At 36.6% G+C, this 20,532-nt stretch overlaps 1 protein-coding gene across 1 annotated transcript; it reads right to left on the bottom strand.

The window, feature by feature from the left end:
* Positions 1-1,158: 1,158 nt before the first annotated feature.
* LOC129747721 (SOX domain-containing protein dichaete) lies at positions 1,159-3,511 on the bottom strand. The gene has a single exon (XM_055742059.1). The coding sequence runs from the start codon at positions 3,113-3,115 to the stop codon at positions 2,171-2,173; it is 945 nt and encodes a 314-aa protein (XP_055598034.1). The 5' UTR covers positions 3,116-3,511; the 3' UTR covers positions 1,159-2,170.
* Positions 3,512-20,532: the final 17,021 nt, after the last annotated feature.

Genomic DNA, 20,532 nt, shown 5'->3' with positions numbered 1-20,532 from the left:
CTCTTAGAAATAAAAATTTTAAGGAGAAAAATTGTTTTAATGAGTAGGAGGAAGATGATACTTTTATTAGTTCTTGGCAGCAGTGCTCAATCGATCTGGGCTTATTTTTGATTCATCAAGTCAACTTCTTCAAAATCCAGGCATTTGAATTCAAAATTTTCAATCCACAATCCGAGCAATATCTGGGTACTTTTCTCAAATTTTTCAAATATTTGAACAAGTCCATTTAAAACAGGGAAATCTGGCAAGCTTATTATACACATGTTTTTTGTGATTTGTTACTCATTGAAACAAAATCAGAAGTAGAATTCAATTGACATTAGATAATGCTTTACAATGGCTACTGGAAAACTGATCTATCAAAGTAAAATTTTACTGCAATATAAATTCCTTACCATACAAACTATTTAAAACTTAAGGGCTCAATGTATTTTTAACTTCACAAAAAGACCAAGATATGTTCATCCATAGAACACAGTAGATAACCACATTCTCTTCCTTATTTAACTTTTTAAAATTTGCCATTCCATTAAAATTCAAAAGAAAATGAAGAATTTAGAAGCTCAGAAATTGAAGCAAATACAAATTTCAAAACCATTTGCTCGTGTAAATTTAGGCATATGATGGCAAATAAGTGACTTTTATTAAATTGCTTGCTTCTACACTTCACATAACTCAAAAATATAGTAGATAAATGTTCAGCAAATTCGAACACAACACGCTAAGTAACTCAACAAATGTTATTTGATAAAATTTGATCCAAAGAAGAGAATTGCAAGTTACAGATTTTGAGTACGGCGAACCGACTTTTTTCAACCATAAACCTTCAAGTATATCTACATATATAAATTATTTTTTTTAGCGAGTGGAAAATTTTGAAAATTCTTAAGTACATCAGCACATCAATAATTTTTACAATTTTTACGTTTGTGCGTATTTTGAAACGGTTTTGAAAAGAGGAAAGATGTTTTAGGTTCGAACGCTGTAAATTTAGTTAACTGCATGCATCAGCTAAGGTGTAATTTTGAAACACTCATAGTGGACCACAAAATTTGCCGACGGCAAAAACCAATGCCAAAAAAAGGAACTTTCTTTTCTCAATAAATCAAGACAGGACCTCAAACGGATATTTTGTTTATAAAAGTATTTTATTTTCTCTTTTATAATTGGTTTTCTTTCACTTTTGTTTTGTTTTTGTTGTTTTTTTCTTCTGTTTTATCATTGTTTTGTTTATTACCTTAGCTAAAGAGTTCACGATAACAAATAAAATTAGATTTTTTTTTTAATTACAGAGTTATTGTTTACAAGCTATAATTCACCCGAAATAAGGGTGCTTCTATTTAATCAGGTTTGTTTTCTCATCATCATGAATGAAAATCTATCCGGAAATCAACATTTTCGTTGGAGCTAATTTTAAACAATTGTCGAATAAAGAAAAAATCATAAGTTGGTTTTCCAAAGGTTGCATTTCCTACTTCGAATTGATAAGTTTACTGGAATGTTTTTTACAAAAACAGAAATTGTTTCAACGTGCACTCGCCATTCTCAAGCACTTATTCAATTAGCCTATAATTTGTGTTCACAGCAATCACATTCGCTCCCAATCTTCACTTTTACAATCTCTCAATCACTCACTCATTGGTTTTAACAGTCGCGTATTCTCGGGTTGATACACCGAGAGAAGATCCCTCCGAGTACTCACAATTTAAAAAAAATTAAAAGTAATAAAACAATTACACAATAACGGCTGCTCCTCGGATCCGCAAAACATTTTCTCCGGACTCCCTTTTGAGGGAGTACCGAAAAAAAATCATACTAAATAATCCTACTTTCTGAGAGGGGTATCGTTCCTTTTTTTGTTTTTGTTTGTTTGTCGATTGGTTTTTGTTCTTCACAGGTGAGAAATAAATTAGGTGCTGCGGCGCGTGCTTTAATAATACTGATCTCTGTTTCTTCACTCACAGCGCGCGCTCTTCCGTGGTGTGAGATAAACGAACAAACTAACTAACGAACTAATAAAGCCTACTATTTACAATTTTGCGGGACGCGTTCAACGACTTAAGTTTGAGAATCTTTTTCAAGGGAGTTTTCTAGGATTAAGTTTAGGGTTTTTGTTTGAGGTTAATTTTTGGGAGAGGGTTTTGGTGGTTGTGTCTTACGACTGGGGCTTCTAGTAGATGACCTGAACGGGTCTTCGCATCGAGTTTTCGATATCCGGGAGGACGCTGGAGTGTTGCGAGGTGCTAGGGCTGGATCCGGGTGAGGCTGATGACGCGGATGAGTTGTAGAGGCTGTTGGAGTGGGCGGCGTAGAGAGGAGCGGCTGCGGCTGCTGCCGAGATACCGCTGTAGATGTTGGAGTAAAACGAGCTCAGGGAAGTCGGTGGCATCTGTTGGGTCTTCTGGGCTTCGAGGCCGGTGGGAGATGCGCTCTGCATGTTCTGCTGCTGGTGAAGTTTGGACAGGGTCAGGGGATCGAAGCCGCCGAAGTAGGGAACCGGATAGTGTTGCTCAAGCTGTTGTAGCGGATGAGTTGGGGCGAAGTAGGGCGGAAGTTGCGGGAATGGGTATGATGATCCTAGGGCCGATTTAGCGGATTGTTGCATTCCAAGCGGAAGTCCATTGGCGGCACTGGTGAGGGGGTTCTTGGGCTTGCGACGTGGACGGTATTTGTAGTCCGGATGTTCCTTCATGTGGCTGGCCCTCAGACGTTTGGCCTCATCGATGAAGGGGCGCTTCTGGTCTTCGGTGAGCAATTTCCATTCGGATCCCAAGCGTTTGGAGATTTCCGAATTGTGCATCTTGGGATTGTCCTTGGCAATTTGGCGACGCTGCAGCCGAGACCACACCATGAAGGCATTCATCGGACGCTTGATGTGTCCTTCCTGTCCCGGGGACGTATGCGATCCGGATTGTCCGGTGTGCTGACCCGGCGAGTGGGTCTGGAACCCGGCCAGCGAAGTCGGTGGAAAACTGAGCCGTGGCTTCACATCCATGCTGCTGGGACTGTGATTTGGTTGCGGCGCGTAGTCAGCTGCCGGCGGCATATCCATGTGATTGCCCAGGGAGAATCCGTAATGTGGATGACTCAGACTAGCCATGCTGTGGTTGATCATTGTATCAAGACTTCTCGCAAAATACTACACTTCGTTCACTAAATGCACTTTTTTATTAAACACGATTCAGTTCAGTTCATAAGATCACTTTGTCTTTTTAGTTTATTTTTTCTTCACAAGGTGAAACCTTTTTGTTTGATGATTCCACTAATTGCTTCTCATTCAATCACGGTTCAGTTCAACTTGTTCCTTGAATGTCACCGGCGAAAAAAAATTTGTTCAATTTATCTTCCAAATCTCCAATGTATTCAACTGCGCGCAAACACAATAAAGAGCTCAATGATGCAGCTTTGAACGCAAAAAAAAGAATAAATCCTTCCCGATTTAGGTCTTCTCTGCACAAGAGCCAAACTCGTACTGAATGATTGTGGTTCTACCAGTTCTGCACCTTCCTTCTGCATCCCCTGCTGAATCGACCCGATCTAAAGGTATTCTTCTGTTCTCTCTTGTTCCGCTTTGTTCGCGCTAATGTTTTAACACGCACACCAGTGCACTCCGAGCGCACAAGAATCAAGCGACCGACCGCAGCGAGCAAAGAGAAACAAAAAAGAGAACTAAAACACTGCAGCATAACCAGTTTGTTCGAGAAACTAGCTAGTAAGCAAGCGAGCGAACGAACGAAGAAAAGGAGGCGTGTTCTGAAATTCTCTTTCGCTTCCCATTGTTTCCGCCTTTTATTTCGCGCGGTATTTGCACCCCATTCGCCCATTGTCTGCGTGCGCTTTGCTCTCTGTTTTAGCTCACTCATCTAATGTTCCTGTCGTGTTTTCTCTCGCTCTCAGCGTTGCAGCTTATCGCTTGATCCTGCTTCGACAACCGATTACGACCAACTCGGAAAAGCTTCTTCTCTTTCTACCCAACTAGTTCAAACCACTTGTATTCAACCTTTTTGATTCGCATCGTTTTGTTCGCTATTCTTGTTGTGCCATTCTCCTCCACAGAGAACGAAAGAAAGCGAACCATAGACCGGAATGAGGCGCACTGTATTCTTCGTCGTCGTTTCCTTTCTCCTCTGTTCCATAGGCATTCTCTCGTTCTGTTCGCATTCAATCCATTGACGGCCGCGCGCGTTTGTGTCGTCGTTGTGTCGCGGCGAGCACAATTTGAGCTTTTCTTCCGAACTTCCATCGTCGTCACCGTCGTAGCATCCATTCACGACGAACGCTTCGCTGTTCGAATGAAAGAGAACTTCAGTCTCATGGCACCTTCTCCTCTGCTCGTCTCGTTTCGCCCCCGCCGTCAAAACCTGAACATCCGCTTGCTCTATTCAGCCCGGGCCTCGTTCGTTCGTTGTATTCTATTCGTGCTCTGTTTTCTCGATTGTCCTCGCGCTCTGTGTAGCTGTTATTCGTTTTCTCTCTTTTGTTGTTCGTTACTTGGTGCTTGACGAAGGTGGTGGACGAGAAGGTTCCTCAATTTCCAGCCACCCTCGCTCGCAGGTGTTCGTCCGTTCCTTCCATCGTCGCCGTCTCGTCCAGGGTCCTTTCAGCTGACATTTTATCGGTCCCCTTTCAATGGGTTCCCTCGTTTATTGTTGTCGCAAAATGAGTAGAGCTGGAAGAAAAAAAAATCCGAGAAAAAGCTATATGGTGCTAGTAAATTGTTAATAATAATGTGTGACTATGGGAGTCAATAACGGAGTTGACTGATTTTCTCGCCATCAGTGGGTCTCCCCTGATCGAAAAAGAAGGGAAGGGAGGCTTTATCGTGGTGTCCTTTTTGAACCCACGACGATCGCTTTCCCATTCCCGATTACCTCTCTCCAGACTCTTCTCAACGGGAAGGAAGGCGTTTTCGTTTCGTGTTTGGGGATTATGTGGGGCTGGGTCCCTCCCTGCTGTTACTTCAGCTCAGCAATTCTGCTAGTCCTATAATGGGTGGTGCTGTCCCGAGATGTAGTTTTTGCACTGTTTGGTCCAGCAAAAAAAAATGGCAGCAAATAATTTGATCGACTGTGGCCAAGTGAATGAGCGAAAAAATGCGATGGTCGGCTTTGTCGGCTTAATTTGCTTTATGAAGGAGGCTTTATATTTTATGTAATATTTATCGAAACGCTGAACCAGCGAAGGAAAACTCCAAAACCAAACAAAATGGCAAATACAAACAAATCATTCCAGCTTGACAGCTCGGAATGGGTGTCGCTCTGTCAAAAGGTTTCGCTAATTGACTAGATATTTTGGGAGAGGAAAAAAATCTGGGAGCTTTGTGATTCATGACGTTGTTTATTTCAGAATATAAATCATTTCCGACAATGTAATACCAACTGAATTTTCATTCACAGTAAACTGAAAAACCAAAATCTGTTAATTTTTTTTCCCGAGATTTACACAACTAAACTTCGTTAATGAGTAGTGTACACGCTCTTTCTTTTAACTCAAAATTAAGTATGACCGACGTTCAAAACATAGTTCGATTCTATGAACTTAAAGTTAAGTACCCTTTTTCCTCCTTGCGATGGATCAAAACGGAGTTCGAACTGCGAACTCAAAATTGATCCTTTTTTTTCCTTCGGCGAGGGATCAAAGCTGAGTTCGACCTTATGAACTAAAAATTGAGCTCTCTTTGTTGGACTGAAAACACTTAGCGAGTTCAGTCCGAACCGGAACAGCAACCAACGAGCAAGTCGCAAAATTTTGTTGTTCCGGAACAATTACCGGAAGACTATGAAGGAACTTTATAATGAAATGCATGTTCACCGTGTCAGCGTTAAATCCATCATTGTCATCATATGGGGAGCGGCTTGGAATGTCCGGAAACTTCCGGATGTTGTTTACTTCCCGTGGGAAGTAACATCCGGAAGTTTTCTTTGACCGGGAGTGTCAAAACTTTCCACCGCTCTGTAATTGCAATGCAATGTACCGGAACATCAACATTCGGGTACAACAAATTTTAATCATACTTTAATTCCCTGAAAATAAGCTACCCTTGAAAAAAAATTATAAATTTGAGTTCGACTGCCGAACTTAGTATCGAGTATGCCTATCAGAACTTAGTTTTGCTATTGCCCAGTCAAACTCAAAGTTGAGGGCGGCTACCGAAGTGCTGTTTTGAACCCAAACTACTTAATTTTGAGTTTAAAAAAAGAGCGTGTAGTATCGTCGTCACATTGACTTTCTGATAGTTTTCGTTGGTATTAATTGGTTCTACTTGGAAAAGTATAATATGAAAGTGTGCAAAAGTTTTAGAAGAATCGAGGCAGTCGAGGAGTTTCCAGAGTGGTCTTTGGTCGACATTACAAGTAGTAGCAGCAGATTGGTAACCGATGTTAATAAAAGCTGTCAATGTTACATATATGTATATTGTACATTAGACTGCCCCAAATGTGTATGGGAATTTCCAAATATATGTCATAATTAAAGTTTTAAGAAAACCGGGTTAAAAAAAACGGCCGAAAAAGACCAAAGTTATTGATGCAAAACTGGTTTTCATGATCCTCCCGAAGAAAATGTCTCACAATCCCATACAAACTCAGGCTCGTTGAGCGACCCCTTCCCGTGATCAATCTAGCCCGAATTTGGCATGAGATCTTACACTAGGCCTAGGATCAATTTTAGCGTACAGCGCATAACTTGAGAACGATATGCGAATCGTACTAGTGAGCAAGTAAAAGTTATGTGAATGGCGGAAGAATTTGCCTACGATTAACCGCTTGCACGACTAAAAGGTTGGTATTTTTTTCCAAAGCAATGAGGAGATCCGAAAAACATGTAATTTTGATGAATATATCATCTTGATTGATTTGATTGATTTATTTATAGAGACTTTGAATAATAAATATATAATCTTGTTCATACTATATTCAATATGGAATACTTTCCTTTGTCGTGAAATGAAAGACTATGAAAATAAAAATACATAAGGTGTGCAAGCAAACAAAGATATAACTTGCCTTTCACTACTTATTCGGTTGTAGTTTTTACAAACTTCAACCATTTATTTCCAAAATTATGAAACAAATTACAACTGATCTTTAGCTATACTTTTATGTAGTTTTTGTCAAAATTAGCACACTAACAACTGAAATATTTCAACTGATATGAAACGTAAATATAAAGCCTATTTTTTGAATTGTAGTCGTACCTTCCAAACCAAGCCTTTAGACAGGGTTAATGTTTCATCTCTTCTTCCTAGTTTAGGTTATTTTTTTTAACCAAAATCAATCCAGAATAGTGGCCTAACTGCCAATAATTTTTTAAGATCGAAAAAAACATTGACCAAGGCTGAGGCTACCAAATTGATCATTTTTCGAAAAATCGGTCCATTCACAGTTTTATCATGTTTTCAAGGTTTGCCAAGCTGAAACTTTTTACAATTGCTTTTTAAACGACTCCAGTAACAAGAATTGATAGATTTACATATTTTTTATCATTTAGCAAATAAAAACTTTAGTACGACCCGCCTAAAGGCGGGGTTGGGTACTAAAGAGTTAAATAAAAGTTAAATAAAGAAATAAATGCTTAAAATCAGTTTTTACTTTTTATGCAGTTTTATTCATATCCACTATCAATTACTGACATCAGTTAAAATTGGTCCATTTTGAAACTTCCAAAAGTTGTAGCACTAACACTAGAGGTGATAGAAATATTCAGAAAAAATATTCAAATTCATGCCTCCAAAATCTTTCAAAATCAGCATAGAGTCTTTATAAATTGCAATCAATATAATCAACTTTTTTTTTATCAAATTTAAAACTGGATAAGAATTGAATTTTCACTATAATCGTGTGAATGATCTGGAAACCACATTTACGATATAGTTGGTGCGAATGTTCAAACCCAGCCATATCGGTCAAAAATCACTTCAAGATCTTGTTTAGAAAAGATTTTCCTGATTTATCGTTCCAACTTGAGTTTATAAATTCATAATATTTTATACATATTTCATTTTCATTTTGCATAGCTGCAATATTTTCATATATGATGAGGAAGAATTGAAATGGGAAACTGAAAGTCGGAACCAAAATTTCAATTATAATTTTTGAATTTTAAATGATTACACACACATGACTTTATGGTATTATTGCTGGTATCCAAGCTTCAAAACTTACACAAGGGAACAGCATTTTTGGTACCTGTATTTCAATTAACTGATTCTGGGTAATTTTGGCTTCCTGACTCGAATTTTTGTTGGGTTTTGTCTTTCACCTCTAATTTTAGCGATATGACGTTCAAATTTATTAAAATGGACCTGAACAATTACAGACCATATTATCAATCTTGAACAAAATCTTGGAATAATTATTTGCCACAAGGATTGAAATCGATTTCTAGTGCCAATATTCCCGAAAAACTGTCTAACCAACACACCAAGAATTTTTATTATTTTTAAGTTGATTATTCACTACAATGACTAACTTCGAAAAAATTCTTAATAAAGGAAAACAAAAATGTAATTTAAGGGCTACCGAAGAAAAATGCTGCCGCGAAAAAAATAACTACCGTTCTCGAGCAAGGCCAACTTTGCTATCCTCAACTCTGCCACTCACAACTTAATTGAGCTGGGAATACCATATCGATTTACTTTAAAAAAAACCGCACCTTTGTGGAATACTGCGAAAAATATCTCCATGTGTTTCTGATTGCTGGCTAAAAAAACTGTACTTCTCCCTAGTACACTCAAGATTACAATATCTTGTATCAGTCTGGGGAAACGCGAATAAATCTAGATTGCGCGAACTACAGACTCCCCAAAATCGTTCCTTGAAAGCAATACTTAGAAAACTTCATCTGTTCCCGACAATATCGCTCTAAGAAGAAAAGAATTAAAAGAAGAAAAAGAATTAACAAACCTAGATATAAAACAAAAACTGATTTTTAATCTATCTTTTATAGTTCATTCAATCAAGAATTCTAGAATTGAAGATTATAGTTCCAGAGATAAAAAAAAATTAGCAGAAAAAATAAAATTTCTCATTTTAATATATTAGGATTCATAATATAACAATTATTACTAATTTCTTTAAAAAGTGGTCGAGATATTTGATTTTTGAAGATTTTAATTCATTTCAGAACTTTTTTGAAGACTGCAAAACGATTTAACCAATGCTTTACAAAATATCTAAGATTCAATTGAGTTTCAAAGTTGGAAATGGACCTGTCTTTTTCAAAAAAAAAGAATCATTTTGTTGGCGTTAGAAATATTTGGTCCATGTGTTTTTCGGTCAAAAGTAGCTATTGACAGTTAAGTGTAAAATTTACCACCATTCTGGGATAATTTTTGTTAAAACAATTTTCATATGTTAGGTGTAAAAAAAGAAATATACACCCTATTTAAATACGGGGAAAGTGACAAAAAAGTGCTGAAATTGTGTCTTTTAGCTTATGTGGTTATGCAATTTTTGACAATAATTTAAAAAAAAAGTTTCTTAAACAATAAAGTATTTCGAAGAACTAAAGTTGTATGTACTCGTAAGGCAAAACTGTAAATTTTTCTGTGGGGTTTTTCAGGGTTAACATTATAATGGTTACAAAGCAGAAAGAAAAAATAAAAAGTTGGACTTCCAGTACATGACCTACGCTTCTGAAGCGGCCGTTGGAAAATGGATTACCCCAAATTTGACTGCAACTTAAATTTCTAACTTTTAACTCCTAAATGCAAATTAAATAACCTCTATTGATTGATAAACATTCCTACGGAGTGAACAAGTTTTGAAATACAATGTTGTACCAACTAGGAAAAGTTCAAAATTTTTGTAGAGTTTCGAGCATTTTCGTATATTTTGCAACGGTTTTTTGCTGCTGGGGGGAGGTACCCAGCAAACATTTACGAAGGTATAACACAGGAACAACAGAATTATTCAAACTAATATACCAGATGAAAAGATCATATTAAACTTACCAAAATAGCATATACCTACAAAATTGGAGGCGATATATCTACAATGACAAGATTCCAACGATTCGATTTTTCCACAAAAAGCAAAATAAACGAAAAAAAAATTCCCCGACCGAGATTTGAACTCCAGTCCTCCGAGTTGGCTGTCCGATATCTTACCACGATGCCAACTTATCAACTGATATGGTCCACGCTATAGCTCTATGGGTGAGATTCTCTTTTTATGAGAGGAGACCGGAAAGAGTGTTAATTGAAGGACCGCCCATTCATCGTAAATCAGTTCACTCAAATCGTAAATGTTGAATTTGCATATTCTCAATGTTTTGGAGACATATTTACGAATTGACTAAACTGCTATCCGATTCAACTTTTTTAAGGCGAAGCTTGTCGTAAATGAATGATGGAAATCACTCAATACCAACGTGTTTACGATGGTTATTAAAAATGTCTTAATATTCGATTTGGATTATAATTTCTATTACGATTTCATGTTAGCTGGGTACACCCCGATGAAATCCACCGCCTTCCATCGCCTAAGGACCGCGCATGGTAAGCACAATAAATAATACTCACTTTTAAACATGCTAAAGTTGATCTGCAGAAGATTTTCTGGCCAAGAAGCGGATCAAACACATATTTAAACCGTGAAGTCACTTGCACCTGCCACCCAACCGGCTTTACGACCATTCGGCCTTACGTCATTTCGGCCTTACGTCCATTCTGCCTATCGTACATTCGGCCTATCGTCCATTCGGCCTAACATGCAGACAAGTGTAAAAGATGTCTTATCGGCCTAGCAACCATCCATTACGATCGTTCGGCCTTATTACTATTCGGCCTAGCATCCACTGAGCCTAACGACCATTCGGCCAAGTGGCCATTCAGCTTGACGACAGCCTAATGACTATTTGGCCTAATGAACATTCGGCCTGATGATCTTTCGGCCTAATGATCACTCGGCCTAGCATCCTTTCGATTCTGTGTCCTTTCGGCCTAACAGCCTTCGGCCTAACAGCCTTCGGCTGTATAACCATTGGCCGATTAACCCATTCGTCCTAGTTGCCTATTCGGCCAGATAGCCCATTCGGCCTAACGTCCATCAGCCGAATGACCTCACAAATAGGGTCCCAAACGACGATCGAATTCTGGGTAAGTAGCGCCGAACTACAACCCCCTTCTCCCCCCCATCCCTTACCAAAAAGCTATATAGAAGTAACTGTATACGAACTACAAACACAGAGAAATACGTCTGTTCTCGAATTCGAACAATAAATCTCCAGAAAAGTGTGTAAAATTTTAAATGCCATCACCAAAAATACACGTTAAAAATTGACATCTATTGCACCGTTCAAAAGTTACAAATCATCTTTAAAGTGACCAGTTTTCGAAAAGGCGAAATCGTATATGAACTCACAAATAATCTATCCCATGCCTCAGTAAAATGGACGGCTTTAATTTATTGCTAAAATAAATGCAATCAAAGTTAGTTTTAATCAGGCAAAATATCACTTTCTTTATTTTTGCACTACTGCAACAGCTTTGGTATAAGTTTTCGCACTTCTTGAATAGTAATTAAAGTTAGAAAACGCATCGTCTATGTCCAGTCAAGTATAGGAACATTCTTGACGATCAGTCTCACCCTCCAATACTGATTCTGGGCATCTCAAAGCGGGTTACTTTCGCATATCACTTTAGCATCCCACTGTTAAAAACTTTGTATCTCTATCAAATTTGAAGGATAACTTTTAAGATATTTTTGTATTATGCAACATGATGATTGTATTACGAAGCTCCAACAGCGATTTTCTTGAAGCTTGCCAAGTAGCTCATACGACCTATTGAAAACTGATTGAAAAATTTTTTTTTTCAGCTTTGTTTTGACAGTTCTCTTTGGTGTGTTTGAGGACATCTGGTGGTCCAGCTTAAAAACAAAAAATAGTTCAAAAAGGGTGTTGGGATTTTTAAACAAGTTTGTGGGCTAGCTTGTTCGTCTGGTCTCTGTACTACAAAGCAGGCGTATTTAGAATCGATGTGATGCATCAATAGCTTAGTCTACTTGAATAATCCTATATATTAAAGTTCAAAATTGTTTTGCACTCTTTTCAAATGTATACATAATTGTCAGTACATAAATTGCAACTCATCCACCCTTTAATTGAGGACAACTGCCCCTAATTTGAAGCCAAACACCCCTCACTAATCGTCGAAAGGGTTGCCCTCTTGACATCGTTTTTCCATCCGAAGGACCGGAAACAAATTCTTATGGTTGAACTTCCTAACCTTTTGGCGCTGTGGAATCCGTCCACAAAAAGGGCTGTGCACTGCCAAACTAACCAACAAACCAAACGAACCGGATATCGATGATAATAATAATCCACTCGACAGGGACAGGGGAATCATAATTACCAATTATGGTTGAAGGCCTCCGCAAAACATCTGTTTGTAAACATTAGGCGAATTAAATAGAAAGTAGGTGAGGCGGAATCCGGATGGGCCTATCCGTACCTGTTTCAATTCAAGTCGGTTCATCAAAAGGACCCATCGATTCGAAATCGCATACCCAATACTTTTTAGGTGAAAGGCGTAAAACATCTCAGCACTTGAGAAATCGCAGCCGCAAATCCTGTTTTGGCACTTTGGAGGATTTTTTCCCACTTGGTTGATGAGAAGGTTCTTGAGTTTTCCATTGAAGGATAGATCACAACCAGCGGATTTTATTAAAGAGCTTGCACATGTACATTCTCCTCAGTTCAATTTGGGATAAAATTGTCATTTCCAACATAAAGGTTCACTCTCATTATAGAGTTTATGACTGATTTGAAAAAAAAAAATAGTTCTAAAGAGAATTTATGATTTTTGTTAGAATTAGGTTGCCAGACTTTTTTCAGCACGTATCTGGGTCGTACAAATTCGGCATTTCAATTGACGATCAAAAATCCGGGCAAACTTAGTCAAAACCCAGAAATTTCGCAATAAAAATTTAAAAAAAATTAAAGAAAAACTTTTCTATCAAAATTCATCGACAGAATTTAAATCGCTTTTTAGGCTATCATGATTATTTTTATGAAACTAGCTTGAAAAATATCGTTTTAGAGGCATACATAAAAAAACCTTTACAACACAGTTTGTTTTTTTTTTGTTTGATTCGCTAAATAAAGTGAATAGATCCGAGCAAAATGTTGGCATTTTTTTCAATGAAATTCGGCAACTGGGCCGGGCCGGACTGTTCCCAAATTCTGTATATCACGAAAAAAAAAAAAGTAAAATTTACCGAGAAGCGAGGTTATTTTTTTCCACCCCTTTTTCTCGCTAAATTTTACCTATTTTCACCCACCTAGCAAAAAGGTAAATTTATTTTTTTGTTCCTATTATAGTCCTTTGAGCATCTTTATGTCAATCCTGACTTATATCGAAGATGCAGTTGGCGGACAGTCAATGAATAATTTATCCGATACAATTGTGATCGATGTTTACTCCTAGGCTCGAACTCACGGACGTCGGCTCAGGAAGCCACTGACTTGCCAACTGAGCTATATCGCAAGCCTTAAAAGGTAAATTTTACCTTTTTTTAATTCACCTATCCAAAAGGTAAATTTTATCTTTTTTGCATTCACCTAGAAAAATAATAAAGAACACCGTTTTTGATTCACTGACTTCAAAGGTAAATGCTACACAGCTAAAATTATATCCTGTAAAATTACGCAAATGTCCTGTAACAAAAAGAAGCAGGACATTTACAGTAATTTTACCGGTCGAAAAACAAATTACGTGACATTCAATTTTTAGTGTACAATTTTTTTACAGGACATTTGCTGTAAGAATAAATTAATCTTGGTTAATTTTCAAAGAAAACAATTTAAAATAACAGGTTTTGTTAATTACAGGTTGATTTATTTTAAAGGTTGCAGTTTCAGTGACACGTAATAGTCAAGAAAAAATTCTGTGTAGTTGGTTTGATTGGGTAATTCAATAAAAATAAAACAAAAACTAAATTTAATCGAAATTTGATATTTATTCGAGATAAATAAACTTGATAGTTGAGGCATTTCTTCGCCAGGCTCGTGGCAATTCGGCTTCGCGTTCTCCTGAGCCACCATGGCCACGGAATGCTCCAGCATTGCGTTCACACATTCATGCCCTTCTCCTTTCTGTGTGGGGTCCGGATTTTCCGGTATGATATCTGGAGGATGACGTGGAATACACCTCGAAGCTCTGTGGGCCAATCTGAAACAAAAGCAAAGTAGTATGACGAGAACCAGCACAACTAAATGATATTAAAAAAAAAACACTTACCTACTAGTCAATACCGATTTTCACATATTGGGCACGAAGAAAACTTGTTCCTGAATGATAAAACAGTTGAACCTCAATAAACGGGTTTGGGAATAGTTACTTTTCTTTCGAGATGAATTGTACCATTTTGTTTAGCTCTATCCAGGTCAACTTCACCTTGCTACGAAGTTAGGTTTTCCTTTTTTTGGATATACCTTTTTTTCTAGGTGAATTGTACTTTTTTATTCAACTCAGGAGAACTTCACTTCACTACGAGGTAATTGTACCTTTTTCCAGCTCGATTAAGGTATACTTTACCTCACTGTGAGGTGAATTTCACCTTGAAAAGGTAGAAGTTACCTTTTTGGCTTCCACAAGCGTTCATCTTGCTATCTCTGTAAATTTAACCTTTTCATTATTTTCCGTGTAAATATTCGGGCAAACCCGGATAAAACCGGGCAATCTGGAAACCTTACCTTGGAAATGCATCATCTAAATCAAGGATGAGCAAAACGCGGCCCGCGGGACTTATGCGGCACTCGAGACCTGCTCGTGCGGCTCGCGAAGCATTTCACAAATTTAATATTTTTTTGAATTTGTCATTCGACCAATTGTTAGTTATAATAAAATACTTGTCAATACTAAGATGGAAATAATGAATATGGCAGTGGCTTGTTCGAAAATTGACTCCACGTGTATTGGTTTGCATTTATCCCACAGTCATTCACAATTGTGGCATTTTCATAGAAATTTGATATGAATTGTTTTCTTTAATAGGCATATATGCAAAACTATTGTCAATAATGTATTGGAGTTATTTTTTCACTAATTTTTTTTCATTTTTCCTTCCAAATTTAAAATCAATTACTAATCAGATATACTTTAACCGAAATACACCATTTAATGAGAAAACCAGAGATTCGAATAGCGCTATCTATCGACAGAAATGACGAAAGCATTACACAGTGAATTTTTCTCGGAGCTTTGTCAGTGATGCCAGGTGTCCTGATTTTAAAGGATGTGTCGGGATTTGTTGTTTTTTTTATTAGAGATTTTAAGCCTCTTGGGTTAATTCATCCCATACACACAGTCCCATATTTACATACAGCCATTCTGATTTTCGAAATACCGTCCTGATTTTGAGAAAGTCTCGAATTGTCCTGATCTTCAAAATGTCTAGAATTGTTCTGTATTTCAAAAAAAACATCTCAATAAGGATCGAATTTGTAGTTAAGTAATGAGAACATTGAATGAATCTGCAAAAAATCTATTTTTTTAAAAACCTTTTAACGGATGGTAATCTTCGATTCAGATGGTATTTAAATAATGATTATCCGATATGAACTGCAGTCCAGCCAAGAAGATGCTCACTTTTGTTGCAATATTAAGGCGTTTACAGCACCCGAATTTCGCCTTTGTTAATGCAATATAGTGGTGTCCTGAAAAAATCAGTTTTTTTCTTCACGATGTTCTGATTTTTGGCAAAATCACCTGGCCCCTCTGTTGAAAAATCACAAAAAAATGTTAAGTAGGAATGCCGTCCGAATAAATTTTCTTAACTTTTTTCTTGAATTTACCTACAATGAAAAAAAATTATTAGAGAAATCTTAATTTATGTTCAATTTTAATCAATCAGCACGAAAATGTTTTATTCAGCATAGTTCTTTTGATATAAGACACAAACAATAGTAATCGATAGATACAGTTTAGGTTAATTAGGTGTAAGTATGTAAATATCGCTTTAAAATAATTTTAAAATAATAGGGGCAAGACTTATGTACATTTATGGTGAGATGTATTAGCTTTTTGAAATTTACCTAGATGAAAAAAAAAAATATGACTCAACCTCTATCCAGCCTTTGTGAATTTTCAAGTGCGAGTATGATTCTGTACTACACATCTTTTAAGTTATTCGAAAGACTTACATATGTGAAGCTTCTCTAATCCACATCCAAGTTTAACAAATCCACAAACATAATAAAAACATGGAAATATACGGTAAGTTCTTTGCGCTTTACCTCACTTGAAAACTTGATTACATCTTTACAAAAATAGTGATGCAAATTTGCCTCTTTCATGTAAAATTGTTATCCTTTTGTTTTTATTTAGTAAGGGGTCTTCAGCAGTCATTTTTTTAACCTGGAACCTGTTTAGAAGAATATGATCATTAAAAAGAATTTTTTGCCATCCATGTTGAATGTGTATAATTTTCTTTTATTCCTAGTTTATGAAATTTTCATGGTGCAAGAATAGGAATGAATCTTTTTATTTATTAACTGCCATCCCTGACAGTCGTGCCCGGAATACACGCTACACCGAAAAAACTCTTCACATAAACGCTACGTGAAAATGTACATGGATTTTTGCCACCATGAAAATCACGTGGAACCTACGTGAATTTCAGGTAGCAAACAGAGCTTGCGCAGCAAGCAGAATTCACGTAATTTTCATATGAGTTGTATGCGAAATCAACTAGATTCAATGTGGATAGGGATGCGTTTTGTTACATGAAATTCACGTAGATTTCATAGTAATATTAACGTAGGGGGTTTTTTTCGAATATTTAAACATAAAATGTTTTGATTTTTAAAGTCAAATTTATTATTCCACAAAACTACATAACGCATATGCACTTTCCACTTTTAACCTGACACTTTTTAGAATTCACGTCACTTAATTAACTAAACACAATTTCGTCGAAAAATGGCAGTTGTTTGGTCGTCTAAGCTGCCTCAATTTTAAATCCTGTTGAAAAAACGAAGATCCACACAACAAAATTTTATTACTTACGAAATAAATATCAGCTCCGATTGTTTTTGTCTTTATGCACCAACTATCGGATCCGCGCCATATTGAGAACTGGTATTCCTTCACACAGATTATACGTGAATGAACCATTCAGGTTTACGTGAACATCACATAGAACGCACCAAACCCCCCTATACTTGGAGGATCACTGGATTTTCACGGAAATCGAATGTGTCTTTGTTTTGACAGCATTCAACTATGTGAATTTCACGTAAGGATGATGTGATTTTTTTTAACTACTAAGTGCTTCACGTAAACCAAGCAAAAATTCACGTAACGAGTGGCTACGTGAAAATCCAGGTAAATTGAACGTTCTTTTCTCGGCTGAGTGTATCACAAGTTACACGAATTTCTCGAATTAGAGGTTCCATTTTGTCTGCTAGAGGATGCTGATGCTCTCGTCTTTTCATTGTATAGAGAAAAAGAATGTGGATTAACCACATTGGTTGAGTATATTTGAACTAATGATATTAGTCCGCCAAATCTTATAAAAAACGGAGAACTTCTGATGACCACATGATGTAGATTATTTTTACTCTTCTGGCAAAGATGCAATTTTAGGATAAAATACTAAAAAAAGGCAACCAATTGAGTCTTTACACATAGAAAACAGCACAATTACATAAAATTTTCGAAAATAAGCATTAGAAATCCTATCTTAATGTTTTGTTTTAACTTTATAATAAAAAAAATCGTGTTGAATTTGGATTTAACGCCGCAAAAGTTTGCTCTTGGATTTTATCGACTTTTTTCGGCGAGTTTCGCCGAAAAAAGTCGATAACATCCAAGAGCACCAAGGTTGATCCTTAGGTGTATCTCGTCCGGATATTCAGAATTGTAAGCCAACATTTTTTAAGAATTCGAATATGTTTTCAATGATACTATATTCTGCTGAAACAGCCTAAGCCTTTCACAGAGGTATCAATGAAGAAAATATTTCTTAATCTGTTTGAAAATTGACAATTTCGAATATAAAATATAAGCTAGATTCCATGATAAAATTTGTTTATTAATCAATAAAATAATATATTTTTTCGAATTTTGGTATCTTTGCTCAACATTTTATACCTTACTTCATTTTTAAAATGTCTATATGACCGTTGGCAGGAAAAAAATAAGTACCTCGAGGGCAAACATTAATTGTGGAAAAACTTCTTAGAAATACGAAAAAACCACAAATTTGGATTCATGAATTTCAACAACGATTCAACGTCTAACGTGAAACAGACAGGCCACTAAAACTGACGTTGATTTAATGATGAACCTAATTTGATAAACGATGTCGAAGGTTTTTTTTTATGATTTCTTTTTTATTATTTCCGAGAAAAATTTGTAGTTATACAAAATTTACTTTCTTATGTTCTCAAAATCAGAAAATTATTAATAGGCTTAATTTTATGAGCGGCTCGCCGAAAAAAATTGGCCCGTTGGTTCAGAAGGTTGCACACCTTTGATCTGAAGGGTGTCCGACTAGACTGAGTCGAATTGGGGTCATTTTAAAATTTCTCAAACCCTGGGGTGTGAAAAACTTCGTCTTGGTTCTAAACTGATCCAAGATGTTTTGCCGAATTTTTAACCCTTGGTTTCATAAAGTTACAAATTTGCAACAATTAATGTATGGAAAAAGTGAAAAATCGTATTTTTTTTTTCTTGATGTACTCATCATTTCCAACTGTTAAAAATGATTTTGAAGGAAAAAAAACATTAAATGGAGGGTTAAGTAACGTTAATATGAGTAAACTTGAACTTTTAGGATTGTATGGGAAAATTAAATATTTGGTACTGAAAACTCATCATCATTTTTGTTTCTTCTGTGGAACCGAGCGCACTAACAATTTCTGTACCAATTTTTTAATTCTCCAAAGGAACAACTTTGTCTCGTATCTCACATTTGGCCAAAGAGTTGTTGGCTGTTCAACAGGGGTATGTCTTTTGACATTAATAAACAATAAATTCAATTGACATCACTGATGGGTGCCTAGCGAAGTAATGCACAGCTACTTTTCATGCAATTCTTTGCGTGGCATAAGCAGTGATGTCAGTTGAATTCATTGTTTTTCAATGCCAAAAGACATACCCTGGTTAAACAGCTTATAACTTTTTTGTCTAAATAGATACGAAGTTATGGTCTTGGACAAAGGTGTTCAGCGAAACATTTCCGTTAAAAATTTAGAAATTGGTACAAATACCATAAGCGGGCCCGGTTTCACAAAAGGAATAAAAATGATGTTTATTTTGCAGTACAAAATATTCAATTCTCCCATTCAAACCTTAAAGTTCAAATTTACTCATGTAAACGTGACTTAAAAATTCTGCAAAAAACCATGGATCCGTTTTGAACCAAAACGAAGTCTTATAGACCCTAGAGTTGGAGAAATTCTAAAATGACCCCAAATCGACTCAGTCTAGTGTCCCACGACAAAATGGATCACTTTGCAAACTCTGTAGAAATCACTATTTGGGTATTTTTACTTGAAAATTTGCACAAAGAAAGCTAAAAGTGTGTTTAAAAGGTATTTTTTATATTTTTTCTGAACTTGAAAATTGAAAAAATGGTGCCAATGAAAGAGCAATGATGCAAATTTATTCTGCGCTAATCTTCAGACAAATACTCTTTCGCGTGACTAAAGACTTCAAAGACATTTACTGCCTGAAAAGTCTCTATTGTAGCCTTGTCCGCTCAACTTTGGAGTATGCATCTGCCGTATGGAGTCCCTATTATCAAAATGGTGCTGATCGAATCGAGGCCATCCAAAGACGCTTTATACGTTACGCTTTGAGACACTTGAATTGGCAAGATCCGTTCCGCCTTCCTCGATACGAGAATCGTTGCAACCTCATATCCTTGGACACGCTCCAAGCCCGGCGAGCTACCATTCGAGCACTATTAGTCTCCGATATTCTGGCTTCGAATATAGACTGCCCCATGCTGCTGGAAACTATCAATTTGTGCGTTCGACCTCCAGGATTAAGAGATCGGAACCTTCAGCTTCACATTCCTCTTCGCCAGAACAACTATGGGGCCAATAGTTCCCTGATTGGTATTACAAGGACATTCAACCGTTTCTCAGAGCTCTTCGACTTTGATACCTCCAGGAATATGTTTAAAAGAAGAATTCTAGCTATGTTAAGAACTGTGTAATCTGTAGTATGTGATTTTTTTTGTTATTTTACATTAATGTTACTTTTAAGTCTAATCATTAGGATCAATACGTGATCCGTTGATTTATTAACAATAAAATAAAATAAAATAAATACTTAATTCTTTGAACGTGACGCTCGAAAACTGCTTGTAGTCGTGTTGCAACTGTGATTTTTGTAATTAAACGTTACTACACATTTCTTAGAATCAACAGAACAAGATTAGGGATCGGAATGAGTATTTTTTATCAGTAGTTAGGACCTACAAGCGAGTGAGTACTGTTTCAGGTGAAATCTTTATACTTCGCTCAGGAAACTGTGATTGTTTTAAAGAGATTAATTTTAAGGAAGAAATGACGAAA

Source organism: Uranotaenia lowii, chromosome 2 (genome assembly GCF_029784155.1).
Source record: "Uranotaenia lowii strain MFRU-FL chromosome 2, ASM2978415v1, whole genome shotgun sequence".
Lineage (NCBI taxonomy): Eukaryota > Metazoa > Arthropoda > Insecta > Diptera > Culicidae > Uranotaenia > Uranotaenia lowii.
Note: the sequence above shows the minus strand (reverse complement) of the source record. Positions and strands in the feature narration are given on the sequence as shown.

Excerpts from the sequence above, each read along its gene's own strand:
- LOC129747721 (XM_055742059.1), bottom strand. The coding sequence starts at position 3,115 with ATGATCAACCACAGCATGGCTAGTCTGAGTCATCCACATTACGGATTC.